Source organism: Ursus americanus, chromosome 14, assembly GCF_024610735.1.
Source record: "Ursus americanus isolate L20-20 chromosome 14, mUrsAme1.1.p, whole genome shotgun sequence".
Taxonomy (NCBI): Eukaryota; Metazoa; Chordata; class Mammalia; order Carnivora; family Ursidae; genus Ursus; species Ursus americanus.
Window position 1 is genome coordinate 38,364,767 of NC_142140.1, and position 14,882 is coordinate 38,379,648.

At 58.7% G+C, this 14,882-nt stretch overlaps 1 protein-coding gene across 2 annotated transcripts in view; it reads left to right on the forward strand.

Annotated features, from left to right (window-relative positions):
• CACNA2D2 (calcium voltage-gated channel auxiliary subunit alpha2delta 2) overlaps positions 1-14,882 on the forward strand; it is a 141,657-nt gene that overhangs the window by 59,301 nt on the left and 67,474 nt on the right. For both annotated transcript variants that reach the window (XM_045807215.2, XM_045807216.2), the window contains exon 3: positions 12,852-12,968. In XM_045807215.2, the coding sequence (XP_045663171.1) occupies positions 12,852-12,968 (117 nt within the window). The remainder of the gene's footprint in view (positions 1-12,851; positions 12,969-14,882) is intronic.

Below are 14,882 nucleotides of genomic sequence, written 5' to 3' on the forward strand. Positions count from 1 at the left end.
CACCCCTCCCTCTTGGACCTCAGTTTACCCATCTGTATCCTGATGTCCTAGACTTCCAGACTTGCAAGGCCAGGATGGTTTCCTGCAGGTAGAAGTACCTCTTTGGGGCATGCCCACCTCTGGGTCCAGTGCAGATCTTCCTTGTCCTCCCCGCGGTCCCACTGGGCAGACCAGCTGGGCAAATGACAGATGGGTCTCAGGGCCTGATGGGTTCTTTGGGGGCTATGGGGCCACTGAGGATTCAGTTGGCACCGTGCATCGATCTGAGTGGATGATCCTGGGCAGATGAATTAGGGGCTTGTTGTCCCTTCTGACGGGGCTGCATTTGAAAGATGAGCTCTCCGGGAACATTTAAAACAGGGCAAGGCTTGCAAACACCTGAGTTAGCTGACCCCCACTGATGTCTATAGCCCCCAGGCTAGAGGCCCCATGCACATAGCTGAGGGGGCAGGCTTCCCAGAGGAGGGGGCCTGGGGGACAGGGTTGGGGCTGTGGAGGGTCACAGCTTCCCATGGAATGGAGGCCAGCTGGTGGGAGGAGGGGGCGGAGGTCTAGAACATGGTCTGGAACCTGCTCCAGTGTGTGGTTAGTCTGTGTCATCATTGACTCCCAGCTCCACCAATTACTCCGTGCCTCAGTGGCCTTGTCTGTGAAATGGGCACAAAGACTGGGGCTTGTGAGGGTTCGATACAGCATGGACGCTCTCACGGGCCCCACTTGTGTTGTCAGCGTTTCCCGTGGCAGTCCTCACCCCATCAAGTAGCCCCCAAAGCTGGGCACTGAGGAGGTGGCCCACCTGGAGGGGGAGCCCAGACACAGCATCTGCCTCCCCCGAGCACAGCACTCTCACTTGGAAGTTCATGGCTGTTGAGACGAAGGGCCCTCGCGGTGTTCGCCCGTGTGGCTGGGCACCGGGACCTGTTTGCATGGTTCGTTTGCACGGCAAACACTGTGCGCGGACGCGGTGAAGGCGAGCGCTGGGCCCGGTGGCTGCAGGGTTCTCACACTCATGGAGACGGAACCTGGAACTGGGTGTGCCAAGCTTCGTCCCTCCCTCCCCACAGTGCAATGAGGGGAACCTGAGGTGCAGAGAGGGGCCAGGACCGGCTCAGGAGCACCCAGCTGGGAGGGCTGTGGAGATCACTGACCCCCTAGCTCTGGGAAACCCTCTCTGAATTTTTCCTGTCCAAATGTGGGAACTTTCCTATGAGGGCTCAGGAGAGCCTGGGAATGATGGGAGAGAAGGGGTCCCCCCTGGTGTGTGTCCCCAGCATGTGCGTGTCCGTGGTGCACACACGTCCTGGTATGTGCCTGTCCTCGGTGTGGCTTCAGTGTGGGCCAGGCCTCCGTGTCCAAGCTCTGTTTGTTTACGTATGCTTCCGACGTATGCTATAGAAGATTTAAGGGCACTTACAGAGATACATAAAATTCGAGAAGAGCCTATAAATTGGAAGTAGGAGAAAAATAAAAGAGAAGCGAGGAGAAGGACAAAGATGGGGTGGGAGGCGCTGACGCAGGATGTGAATGAGATAGCCCGGCATGGCTGTGTGCCCTCGCACCCTCATTTGCACACTCACCGTGGGCAGAACCCCGCTCGGCTCTGGCACCCGCTGCCTTATATGCGTCTGATACGTAAGCACTGCGACCTTCCTAAGGCCCTGATCCAGAAGCCACTGTCGGTCAGGGATGTCCTTGCCCCCACCAGACCCAGCACCCTTGCTGTCAGGAGCCTGTCCAGGGCCGTGTCCACCAGGAGGATTCAGGGCCACGACCTTCAGGCAGCCCCAACCGTCTGGGGCCAGAGAAGTTTCACTGCTTAGAACATTTCACATGGCTGCAGACCACCTTTTGAGGTACAGATGGAAACCCACAGAGCTTCACCCAGATGACATCCCATGACAGCCAATGGGTCCATCCAGGCTGTGGTGCTTTCTCTGTGAGCTTAAGTGTGAGGCCTGGCAAGGTCTGGAGCAGCTTCCTGGGCGCTGGGCCTGAATGTGGTGAGGTCGGTGTGTGTGTGAGCTGGTCTGCAAGGTCTGGCGTGTGCGCCTGGACCTACAACGTGTGCAGAGGGATGGGGCACGACCCTGCGATGACCTTGCCCCCAAACGGGCCCTTGATACCATGGGAGGCCACAGCCACCTCCCAGCCTTACTTCTGTCTCTGTCTCTCTCTCCTTCTCTCCCATACCTGACTCTCATGTTTTCACAAAAGCAGCTGGCCTGAGGGCCTCTCCTTGTGATCGGTGCTGTCATTATTTGGCGACATCTTCAGCAGCGAGTCTCAGGAGCAAAGGGCAGACTTCCAACCTTCAAGGCCTGGAAAGTCTGGCCCTGCAGGACAGCGTGGGGCGGGGAAATCTCTCAGGGCCTTGGGAGCAAGCCTGGAAGGAGGCCCCACGAGAAGCCAGCGGCACCTTGCATTTGACCTTTCATCATTGAGGAACACCCCGCGAGGCCTGGCTGAGGCAGCTCAAGGCTGTGTGGGTGCGGAGGGCGAAGGCTCGTGCCGAGCCACGCAGCTGGTAAAGAGCAGGGCCAGGATTCGGGCCGCAGCTTTTTAGCCATTCTCGGCTGCCCGTGGAGGGGGCTCTGAGGGCAGGAAGGGCTCCCCTTTGGACAGATTCTGACTCTTCGCCACTTCAGTTTCCTTGTCAGTGAGATAAGAAGCCGCCCAGCTGCTGAGCACCTCCTGGTGTCCTTGTCACAGGTCAGGGAGGGGGATGGATAAAGAAAAATCAGGTGAACCCGCACCCCCTCCCCAGGAAGCCTGCCTGGGGACTCTCAAGACAAGGTCGGTTTCTGGCCATTCTGGGGTCCCTGAGAGACCTGTTGCAGACCCTGAAGAGTGTTGCCCACCCTGCTGGGAATGTAGAATGGAGGTGGTGTGGGCAGAGGAAGCAGCAGGCTTTGTCCTTTGCTCCGTGGCCTTCAGAACTGTGCCTCAGGCCCAGCCTCAAACCCATCTCATGAGGGTGTTTATGGGGGTAAGTTTCTGCCACTCTGGACTGAGGGACAGTCACTTCGATGAGATCTCCATAACAGCGAGAGCCGTGAAATGATGAGGAGTCCTCCCTGGGCCACCAAGGGTCTCCTGGAGCCCCTGCCCACCCTGACTCCCGGGGTCCTGCACCCTGGCCTGCCAGGACTCTCGCCCCCAAGAGGCAGGAGGTAGGGCTTCATAGGGCCCAAGGCAGGCGCGGAGGATGAAGGGACTGAAGAGGCCAGGTGACCAGACCAGTGACCAGGCCCTGGGTCGCTCTCCTCAGGCTGTTGTGTGGGAGGAAGGGGCCATGCACCCAGCTCTGAGGGCAGGGTCCACATCTAAGGCCGTGCTGGGCCAGGGCTCCTCAAGGTGGTGACTCAGGTAAAGGGCAGACCAGGCTTGGGGGCGGGAGTGGGGGTGGGGGTTTCTGAGGCCCTAGAACCTGGAACTGATGACTGGACCCTGAGAAGCCCAGTGTCATGGACTCCTCCACCCCCAGCCTAGTCTTCAGCCCGTTTCTGCAGCTGCCAGAGCCTTGGTTTCTTTGGCTGTAGAATGGGGACCATAACCATACCTGCCTGGAGGATGGTTCTGACTCAGTGGGTGAAGCGCCGAGCCCTGTCTCACCACCTGGAGGGGAGGGCCTGTCGTCACTGCTGTGTCTCCGAAGCTGAAAGGCTGAGAAGTCCTGGGGGAAGGAAGGCGGGGCCCACCGGGTGGGGAGGCAGCCAGAGAGAGCTGAGCCAGGGTGGGTGGCAAGGGGGCCCAGACGCTGGCACAAACAACCTGTTTCCCATAAACACGGGCGCCCACACCAGCCACACGAGTTGGGAAGCGCGGGTGTGTTTACTCGCACTCCCCCGTGCCGGCTGGTGTGCTGGGCACAGCTTCCCTCCCAGCTGCCTCAACAGCCGGTAGCTCCCGGCTCAGGGCTGGGAGCCAGCAGGGGCCCCGGATCCGCCTGCAGTTCCATTCACCTCGGGCTCCCGTCCCCCGCTCCTGATGCTGTCCTGGACCAAATCCGGATGACAGGGGCCCGAAGAGTCTCCTCTGGTGTCCACGTGGCTGGGCCGTGACACGCTCCCCTGCTCTTCAAGAGCACCTGAGTCGACAAAGGCCTGGAGGCTGGAACTGTCGGTGACCCATGCCTTGTGTTTAGGCAACAGGTGTCCCCTCTAGTAAGGTCCAGGCCCCCTCCAGCCCCACAGCCCAGCTGCTTTCTCAGTGAGTGCTTCCCACTGGGTGTGGACAGCACCCAGACACCTGGGCACACGCAGGACTAATGGGTATGCGCTGCAGGTGGGTGGGGTTGCGGGGGCCCTGGTGCCCCATGGGACCTAGGATGCTGGGGTTCTTCACTCTGTGAGCACCTTGTCTGAGCTGGGCAGTGGCAGCCGCACGAGGTTCGTGCATCATTTCCATGAGGTCAGGGCAGATTCTTGGCTGGGAAGGAGTCTCCGTGGCACTGCGTCCCCCTTTCGAGATACACAGGTGCCCAGGGCTGACATGGGCAGTCAGGGATGTTGAAGTGTGTCCTCCCAGCCCCCATGGACTTGGCCATTTGGCACTGTCCCCTCTGTGGTAATGAGACAACCCCCTACTCTGTCAGGTTCCTTTCTCACCTCCCACCTATCCCCAGACTATTTGCTTGACCACCAAGGAAGGCAGCACCTAGGGAAGAAAGTCACAGACTATAAGCTTCGCGTAGGTACACAGCCGTGGGAATGCTGCTATCTAATGATGGCAGCCTAGAGTCCAGCAGCTGTGCAGGGGGACCATGAGTGAATTCCTGTTCAGTATCCCTGACAGCTGGGCTTGCATGCTTCCCATGATGGGGAGCTCCCTACCTACCCAGGCAATGTTCCCAGGGCTTGGGAGCCTGGTGTGTGGGAAAGTTCCTCCAGTTTCCCCTGAGCTGGAAAATGCCCCTCTCCTCACGGGCACCATCGGGAACCTCAGAGTTGTGCCCTTAGGAACCTTGGAGAAAGGATTTGTGCTTGGAGCTGGGTGGAGCCGTGCCCCTCCAGGACTGCTCTCACCTCAAATACATAGGCCTTAACGCAGAGGCCTTGTTCCAAGTCAAGTCTGGAATAATGGATGGATAATCAGGATTACCATGGTTTTAAATTCAGCTTAGAAATTCACATGTGTTTCAGAGGCCGAAGACCACACCCACCCAGGAATGGGCCCCGCACACAGCCTGTCTCTGTGGCTCAGGCCTTGCCCTGGGGCTCACGCAGCCGGCTGCACAGAGGTGGGGGTCTGCGTGGGGGCGAGTGCAGGGAGGGCCTCGCAGACTGGCCCTGGCTCAACTGGGAGGATTTGGTTTATTGTTTTGTGTTGGGTTTTGTGTCTTTTGAAAAACAAGAGACTGAGCCTTTTTATGACATGGATTTTACAGCGTAACGAGGCAGCGTAATTTCCCATTCTCAGCAGCAAGTGCACTTTTTACACTAATTGCATAATTAGACATAATGTACTAATTGCGGTAATGGATGACAGTCAACTAAACTTTAACTTTAAAAACAGGGAGGCGTTGCTGGGGGTGGCGGCGAGGGCTTTGTGCCCCTGTGAGTTTTTTGAAGGGAAATCTGCTGGTGAGAGCTCTTGGCAGCTGCCTCTTGGGGGCCAAGGGGCCACTGAGCCACCAGGGCCTTCTCACCTTATGATCTAGGCCACACTCTCTGTCCCCTGAGCCTCCTGGGTATCTGCCTCCCTTTCTGCTCAGAATCTGGCCGCCAGCCTCCCTTCTGCCCTGCACAAGCCCCTGTGCTCCCGCTGCTGCACTGACTTTCCCTCCTCCCAGCCTCTGCACCTGCCACTCCTGCCCACTCCCTTATCCCCCCCGCCCTGCCCCTCGAGTCCGGCAGACTCCCACCCAGCCGTTCAGACTCTCCCCTGTAAAGCCATCCCAGTCTTTTCCTGGACAGCCCCCTCCCAAGCAGGCCAGCCCCATCCCTGGTGTCTCCTGCCTACCTTTCCCTGCTGCCACCCCTCTGCCCTTAGCGTCTGAAGGGACATCTGTCCCCTCTGGATGGTGAGTCCCAGGAGGGCCAGGACAAGATCTGGTCCATTTCCGCTGCCCCAGGCTTAAGAGGGCTCCAGAGCCTGTGGCATGAACGTGACGTGCCCCCGTGGAAATCTAAGGATTTAGGGACGGGGGTGGGGAGGAAATGGAGCAATTAATGGGCCACCGACCCAGAAGGGCCACATCCTGACCTGCTCCTGGAAGCCAGGCCAGGAGCCCTCCTCCCTGCCCCCACATCGCCTTCGTGTTCTCCATCGTAGCCCACACAGGGCTGTGTTGTCATGGCCTGGGTGGTGTCTGTGACTTCCTCTCAACAGGGGGTTCATTCCAGGAAATCCCTATTCGGTAGGAATGTTAATCACGTGGCGGCCAGCATCACAATGTACAAACCGGGCTTGTAACATGACACCGTAGACAGCTAACTACGGAGCCCACCACCGCAGGACAGTGGCAGTGTGGCATGGCCACATGAGAACTACCATGACAGCTGGGGAACATCAGCAGCTGGGGAACATGCGAGCAAGTGGCACATAATCCCTGCCCGTGCACTGCCCGTATGCTCTGAGGGTCTCTTGCCCTTGCTTTACTTAAGGCACACACTAAGGAGGGGAGGGAGGGGCTACACCCTGGCCCCGGGGAGCTGTCGATTCCACACATAGACCAGGGCCTGGTGTATCTCCAGAGCAGCTGGGTTAGGGTTTTTCTGCACCCACTGTGGGGCAGTCCCCCTCGTCCCGTTAGGGGCTGGGCTGTGGAGCTCAGGGAAAGCCCAGGAGCCGCAGCCTGTCCTGGATCTGTGCTGTGTGCTCTCAGTGGGAGGGGACCACAGGCACCCAGCCACTCCCACGATCCTATGGTCTTCAAGGGTAATTAGCAGCTATGTCAGTACCCACAATTTTCCCCACAAAGGCAGGGGAAGGAGTAAGGGCAGCCTGGCAGGAGTAAGGGCAGAGGCCCCGAGCCCAGCTTTGCCCTGACTGCCTGGGGTCCCTGATCGAATCACTACCAGTCTCCCCCACCTCTTGTCCCAGCTCAGGGTCCCTAAACCACCGTGAGCCCCCTGTCATCCTACCCAAGGCTCTCCTGATCCCTGGCACAGGTGTACCCCATTCCAGCAGCTGACCCCTGTCTCCAGTCGCAGCCCCTGTGGCCTTTCCAGCACTTGCCTTGTGGGCCAGCCTCGGGGGGCCCAGCCCACCATCTCTTGTCCACTTGCTGCTCTCCCTCCAGGGGCCTGTTGGGCATGAAGTTAGGACCCCCACTAGCAGCTCCTTTCAAGACCAGGGACTGGACACCAAGACATGACTGGCATAGAGAGGGGTTGTTGGAGAAGAGCTGATCCCCCGGGGGTCATAGTATGGGACTCACTTCCACAGTCCTGCCAGTGCCCTGCCCAGTAACCTGGGTGGTGGGAGGGGGCCAGGGTGCTGGGGCACCCCGATAGCTGAACATCTGGCTCGGTCCGAGCCTTTGCGGAGACAGCCAGCAGCGGGGCCCAGCCTGTGTCAAATCTTTCTCGTTCCATTTTCTTTCTGATTTAATTTTCCAGAGATTAGGGCCCGTTCACCTTCACTGCAGAAGGGAGCCTCACACGCGTCTGTGTTTACTCCTAGGGTTGGGCGCTTGGTTAGATGGTCGGGCTGATTCCTCCGGTCCGCCCCTCCTCCCTTCCACAATGGCTCTCTTGCCTCCCAGAGGCCTCAGGCCTTCTGTGTGACCCTGGCCCGCCCACCAGACCCCCTCTGATCCCTCGTGCTCCCTTCACCTTCGAATATGGGAATAAGGGCAGGCAACCAGCCTGCACAGAGTATGACCTGAAGCGAGGGCTTTGGGTTAAACAGATCCGGTTTGAATCTGAGCTCTGCTGTATACCTTAAGCTCCCTGGCCTGTCCACTAAATGGACATGATCAGAAGAGTCCCTCTTCGGGTTGTCCAGGATCAGTGGGGTCACGTGTGAAGACACCTGCCCCAGGGTGGCCAGAGCCAACACTCAGGGGACGGGGTTGTTCCCGGGGCCTCCATCCTCCTTCCTCCCGACTTTGCCCTCCTCAGCTTCCGCTCCTCGCCTTTCTTTTCCTCTCCTTTCCCCACACCTTCCTTCTCTCCCTGGGCAGGCTGGGTGCTGGCTCGGGGCTAGGCCCTACTGCCGCCGGCTTCCTGGGACTTGGCAATGTGCCTCTCCAGTCTGATGGGGGACTGTCCAGGTCACTGGTCCTGGGGCCCGTTGTCTCCTGTGGTGGCTGTCTCTGTTCCCAGGCACCTCAGAACTCGACCCCGCTCCTAGTCAGGACTCCTAGGAGCTGTGGAGATGAGGCTGGCTCCATCTGCCCCGTGTGTACCCCTGTGCTTCCTGTCCAAGGTCACCATTCTTCCACGCGTCCCCTAGGTTCCTCCTCTTTATGTGGAGCCGCCCAGGGACGCAGGGGGCCGGGCAGAAGTTCTGGGCCCTCCACAAGCCCTGGAAATCCCTAGGCCGAAAAGCTGGCCCGAAATATTGCTTAACTAAAGAATTACTAGAGCTGAGAGGAGGTTGGGGTTGGGGCCGGGGAGGGGGTGGCGGGGAGGAGGCGCAGGGAGGGAGGGGAGGATATGAGGGGAGAGATGGAGGGACAGGTCTCCATAACTGACGGGGGTGGGGGGATGTGCCCTCGAGGGGAGGAGGCCATAGGTATCTGGTACAAGGGAGGGGAGCCAGGGGCTCCTGGGAACAAGGATCTGCAGGCTGCCTCCTGAATTACTCTCCCTTGGGGTCTCAGCCACCCCCCTTCTCCCTGTTCCCACCACCCCACCCCTACATGCTAACTTGGCTCTAGCCAGCTTGTCTGCTAGTCTGCCGCGCTGTCCCACTACTATTCACCGTCTCTGTGGGACGGAGCCCCTGCCTCCCCCTCCCCCATCACGGCTGGTATGAGACCTCTGCAACCTGTAGACCAGCTGCCTCTGCGGAGGTGGGGGCCTCGGGGGCTGCACTACTGTGGGAGCTGTTGGGTTTTTCCAATGAGCTCGCTGGGCCAAGGACACCAGCGGGCGTGCAGTCCTGCTGTGGTGGCTGAGGCCCTGTACCCGCTGCACCCCCACATCTGAGCTGGCCCCAGGGACCAGGGCTAGAGGCTGGGGCTCTAGGAGAGCCAGCCTGGGCATGCTCTCTGCCCTGGGCTCTCCCAGGCTTCCTGCTGCGCCTGTAGGTAGAAAGCACCTCCTCAGACAGCATCAGTGGAGAGATGACCTATCTCCCAGGGCAGGACCATCTGCTGAACTCTATCCCTCAGATCTCCCTGGGACACAGGGCTCCGCTCAGGGCCCACCCCAGGGGACAGGGGCAATTGGAACAGGTCCAGGGGAACGTTGAGAGGGGTGAGGCACTCGGGATAGAAGGAACAAGGGCTATTTTGTCTCAGGAGCTCTTTTGGGATTGGGGGACAGGCTTCGCTGGTAGCTTGACCAGCCCCTGCAGTTCTAGGATTTAGCCTTCAACTCCCCAGAGATGCCGTCTAGCCCATTTTACCACCCTTGCTCTAGGAAGGATTTAGAAAGGCAGGGAAGGGTGGAAGGGAAGCAGGGACAACATGAGCCAAAGTGTGGTCGTGGGCATCAGGATGGGCTGGGGACCCAGAAGCCTACAGGGGCATGCCAGGTCAGTGGGCTGGAGAGGCCTCAAATGCTGGCACCAGGGCCGAGGGGAGGGGGATCATAGAGGGTCCTTGGGACAGGAAGAAAGTGTGGCAGATAGAGCCCCAGGCTCCAAGGGGTAGCACAGCTGCAAACAGGAATACAAGAGTCAGACTGAGGTCTAGCTGGTCCCAGAGCTCTGCTCTTGAACATGGAATCAGGCGTATGCATTTGCCAAGGGTCCATTACACACAGGCCCCATACTTGGGGAGAGGTGGAAGAGAGCTGGCCTTGGCTTTACTGTTATCAGTGACATCCCTGTGTCTAGGCTCCCCTGTTGTCCCCTCCAGGGCTCAGGCTGAGGTGTTGGAGACAAGCACAGGGTGGCTGGAGAGGGGCTGCCCAGGGAGGCCTGGGAGGAGGGTGGGGCTGGAGGTGGGCCAACCCCAGGAGACCAAAGCTGTCTGCCCAGGAGTGGGAGCCAATGGCTTCAGATCCTTAGTGTGCAGATCCGGCAGGGAGAGTGGAGGCAGGGAGGGACTGTGATTCCTTCTGCAGAATTCTGGTGATCTTCAACAATAGCAATAGTGACAATAGCATAGGCTCTTTGCCGTCCTCCATCAGCCTGCAAAGTGGGGATTGCCGTTCTCTCACTTAATAAATCAGACACTGAGTTTCAGAGATGAGGTGACTCTTGGCAGGGTGCCTGCTTTCAAGCCCTTACGCCACCTTTCAGAGCCCTGGGGTATGACCCTGACACCTGGAGACCCACTCCCTCTGTGGCCCCTGAGCCCTGGCCCAGTCACCATGCCAGTTTGCAAGGGGCACCCTGGACCCAGTGGGGAGGAACTCCTGGGCTCCCGGAGGAGAGCTGTCAGGAGGCTGCTCTGACCCGGGGCTGCCACTGCTATGAACAGCCCTGTTTGGGACACCTGGGAATGACCTTGACAGGGGTGTCAGGTGTGGGAACTTCGTCCCCTGCCCTGAGAAGCCAGGCAGCTGCGCCCCCTGCTGGTGCAAGTGGGCCAAAGGTGCACTTGGCCAAGGCTTCGGCCAGTGTGGCTGAGTTGGGGCCTCAACACACCCTGGGCAGCGGCCCATGCTTGGGAAACGGTGTATTTTTAAAGTCTGTCTTCAGCTCAGGTCATGATCCGAGGGTCCCTGGATCGAGCCCGCGTCCGGCTCCTTGCTCAGCAGGGAGTCAGCTTCACCCTCTCCCTCTGGCACTCCCCCTGCTTGTGCTCCCTCTCTCTCTGTCAAATAAATAAATAAAATCTTTATAAATAAATAAATAAATAAATAAATAAATAAATAAATAAATAAATAAATAAAGTCCTGAAACCTGGGGGGCGCAGTCGATTAAGCAATCGACTCTTGGTTTCAGCTCCAATTGTGATCTCAGGCCCTGATCTCAGGGTCGTGAGATCAAGTCCCATGTAGGGCTCCGCACTCAGAGATTCTCTCTCCCTCTGCCCCTCCCGCTCATGTTCTCTAAATAAATAAATAAATAAATAAATAAATAAATAAATAAATAAATAAATCTTTAAAGTCCTGAAACCTGGGAAGAAGAGGTCTGGGAGGGTGGAGGGCCTGGCTTTGCCACTCGGAGTCATGTGGCCTTGACCTGTCCTTTCTTGTTTCTGAGCCTCAGTTTCCCCCAACAGAGGGCACTGGGCTCCAGGCTCCCCACATTTCCCAGTAACAACCCCCCCCAGGCTCAGGCCCCTCCTTGACCTCTGTTTCCATCACCATCTCCCCTCTGGGGGCCTCTGCCTTGAGGCGTGACCCAGGGAGCCCAGGGAGCAGCCTGGCCCTGGTGCCCACTTGGGGCCCCCACCCTCCCTGCCCTGTATCCAGGCCTCCCTCCTCGCCCTCTAATCGCCACTGCTCTGTGGGAAGGAGCGAATTCACCACAAATTATTTTGTTCTAAGAGAAGGACAAAAAGAAAAGAGAAGCTGGGAGGGATGGGGGGTGGCAGGAGGAGGAGACTGCCTGAGCCGGCTTTGTGTGTACTTTAACCCTTGGACTGCTGGGCACTGGCTGGGCGGCAGGGCCAGGGCTCGGGCGCGCCTGGTCCCCCACCTCCTCCCCCATCAGCTACTGGAGGCCCTATCTCCCCCACGTCTGGCTGTCACTCTCCCGACCTTATCTCGCCTGCCTGTCTGTCTCTCATCAGCGGCCTCTCCCACCTCCTTATCTCCTCCTCATCACCTCTTCTCTCTGTCTCTCTGCATCCCTCTGTTTCTGCACAGCCTGATGGCATGGCCCGGTGGTGGCAGTTCAGTGGTGGCATGTGACCTCAGTGAAGGAGCCAGCTTGGGGAACAGACCTCCTGGGGTCATCTGGACAGACTCGGGCAGGGGTGTACGATGTACACACTCATGCATGTACACACACTCAAGACCCTGGCCTGGAACAAAGAGGCCCACTGAATTCGCTTCCGTGACTCACGTAGAAGCCCTGGGCTTCATCTAGAGGCCCTAACCCCACCCCACCCCCGGCACGCAGGCACATGCATGCAGATGGGTGTGTGTTGAGCCATAATACACACTCACACATGCAGATGCAGACTGTCAGCTTTACACCCCCACGTGTGCGTGTGCACAGACCCAGTCCCCAAGGAGGAGAGAGGGGCAGATTTGTCTTCCCCACATGCCTTTTCCCCTGGTCCCTGCCCCCATATTCTGTGCTCTGAATGACAGAGGAGCCCCTAGGGGCGCCCAGAGTTCCCACCACAGTTCCTGCAAGTGCCCTGGGGCAGCACCAGCAAAAAGGGGTCTGGATGCCTGAGTCCTTGGGGAGCGGTGGCTAGGTGTTTCTGATGCATGCGTGGGTGTGTAGGTGTGTGTCGTGAGCGTGACAGTGTCTTCGTGTCAGTGGGCATGTGGTATGCAATGTGTGCTTATTGGTTCCATCTCCCCCCACACGCACCCTGCCTCCTCTCCAGCCCACCCTTCCGCCTCTGCTGCTCTCAGCCGCTCCAAGCTCATCAGGGGGTGTTGCTCATGGCTCCTGGAGGAGGAATCCTCGAGTCCAGAGAAGGCAGTGACAACCCCGTCCCACCAACCACAGCCAGGGCAAGCTGTGGGATCTATGACAGGAGCCTTCCTTCAAGTTCAGGAGGGCCAAGGTCTGGACCCTACCGGACAGAGGATAGGTGGAGGGCTGTGGCATGGGAATATGGGACCGCCCCAGCCTTACCCCTGGCTCCCCCTGCTTCCTTCTAGATCTACAAGGACAACCGGAATCTGTTTGAGGTGCAGGAGAACGAGCCTCAGAAGTTGGTGGAAAAGGTGGCGGGAGACATCGAGAGCCTGCTGGACAGGAAGGTGCAGGCCCTGAAGGTAGGTGCAGTTGTGCGGGTTGAGGGCGGGCCAGGCGGAGGGGCCCTGCACCACCCGGGCAGTGTCCCAGCCCGGCGTGAACACACGGCCCTCCTGGCCCTCTGAATTCTGGCTGGGCCGTCACTGGCAGGGCGGTGCCCACCTGGATGTGGGCAGCTCGGGCAGGAGCGGATGGTTTTATCGGGAGGTGGCTCCATGAGGGTGATCTGGGGTCTTGGGGGCCTTACGTGGGCATGAAGGTTGGGGCCCAGGCAGTCTTGGAGTCCTCCGATTCCTCTGCTCTGTGAGTGTGCCCTGGGGGAGCACCTGCTGAAGGCTGGGAGGGCGGGCTGCAGCTCTGGTGGGGAGGGAGTGTGGAGTGGCCCTGAATGCCCCACGGACAATACTGGAGCCATGTGATGCTAGGGGTCGAAGCCCCTGCTCTGCCCACGACCTTGAATGTTTCTCTGCCTCCCTCTGAGTCCAGTCTCCCCCTCTAATCTTGGAGAGGTTGTGCCTGTCAGCTCCAGGGTGCTGCCGTTCTGTGAGTTGGCAGACCCTGCTGGGCTGCCCTGACCAGTTGTACGAAGCCGGCAGACCCCTCTGCCTCCACCCACCCACCCCGGGGAGTGCAGGTGCGGAGGGCCTTCTGGAGCGGCAAGGTGCCCTCGGGGGGTTGTGCAGTTAGTGAGGGAGAGTGCCCAAGCTGCCCCCGGATCAGAGGCACAGCCGCCGCTGCCCCAGCCCCAGCCTGTGCCAAAAAGAGGAGTCCAGTCAAAAGGAAAGAAGTAGTGGCACACATGACATGGATGAATGGAAACATGCTACTGAGTGAAAGAAGCTGCCACAAAAGACCACCTATTGTGTGATCCCATTTCTGTGAAATGTCCAGAATAGGCAAATCCATAGAAATGGAAAGTACATTAGTGGTTGCCTGGGGCTGGAAGGGAGGGGGAGGGGAGGGGGATAAGGAGTGTCTGCTAATGGGTACAGGGTTCCTTTTGGGGGTGATGAAAATATTCTAAAATTAGATTGTGGTGATGGTTGCACAACTCTAAATGTGCTTAAAAAAAACTAACACTGAATTATGCACTTTATGTGGGTAAATTCTGCAGTATGTGAATTGTATCTCGGTAAAACTAGTTACAAAAAAGGATGAGGAAGTCCACACAAGCCGAACCCAGGCTCAGGCCAGGGGCCTGGCCGGATCAGATCAGGGTAGTCACCTAGCCCAAATACCCACCACTTCCAGGCCCCAGGAGAGAACTAGGGCCACCTTCCCCAGGAGCTGGGCCCTACTCTCCTCCTGGGGTCCCCTGCCCACCCTGTGTGACCTGGAATCATAGAGTAGCCAGAGGCTGGCATCCTGGGACCAGAGGCCCAGAGGTGGTGGACCCTGAGGGCTTCCCACCCAGTGTGATCCAGATGACCCAGAGCTGGGCTCAGCCCAGCCCAGCCTGACCTTCAGGAGCTCCTGGTCACAGGTGGGGAGACAGTTGGAGAAAGGAACTGCCATCAGGATGCAAAGCCCAGCCTTTAGCTGGGCAGCGGTCCCTGAGGGATCCAGGATCGTCTCCCCCTGATTGTGAGGAACATTCTGCTGCCCCATCCACCCAGCCCGTCATGTCGCCTCCTTGCTTTCCCTAGGACGGGGCCTGACCTGGATGCTCTCCCCTCCTTCCTCTCCCCTCTTTGTCTCTCTCTGTCTCCGTCATTCCAGGTCTTCCTTCACCCACTACTTCCACGCTTCGCTCCGGTTAACAAAGTGCAGGCCATCAGCCCTGAACTTGAGTTGAAACCTTCTGATAAATTTGGGAGGAGGCATCCTTTGGGCCTTCAGGCCTGCTGCCTGTCCCAGCTTTAGGACCAGTCACCTCAGTGAGGGGTGCTGCGTGTTGGCAATGACAGATGCCTGACCTCGCCTCCACACGTGGA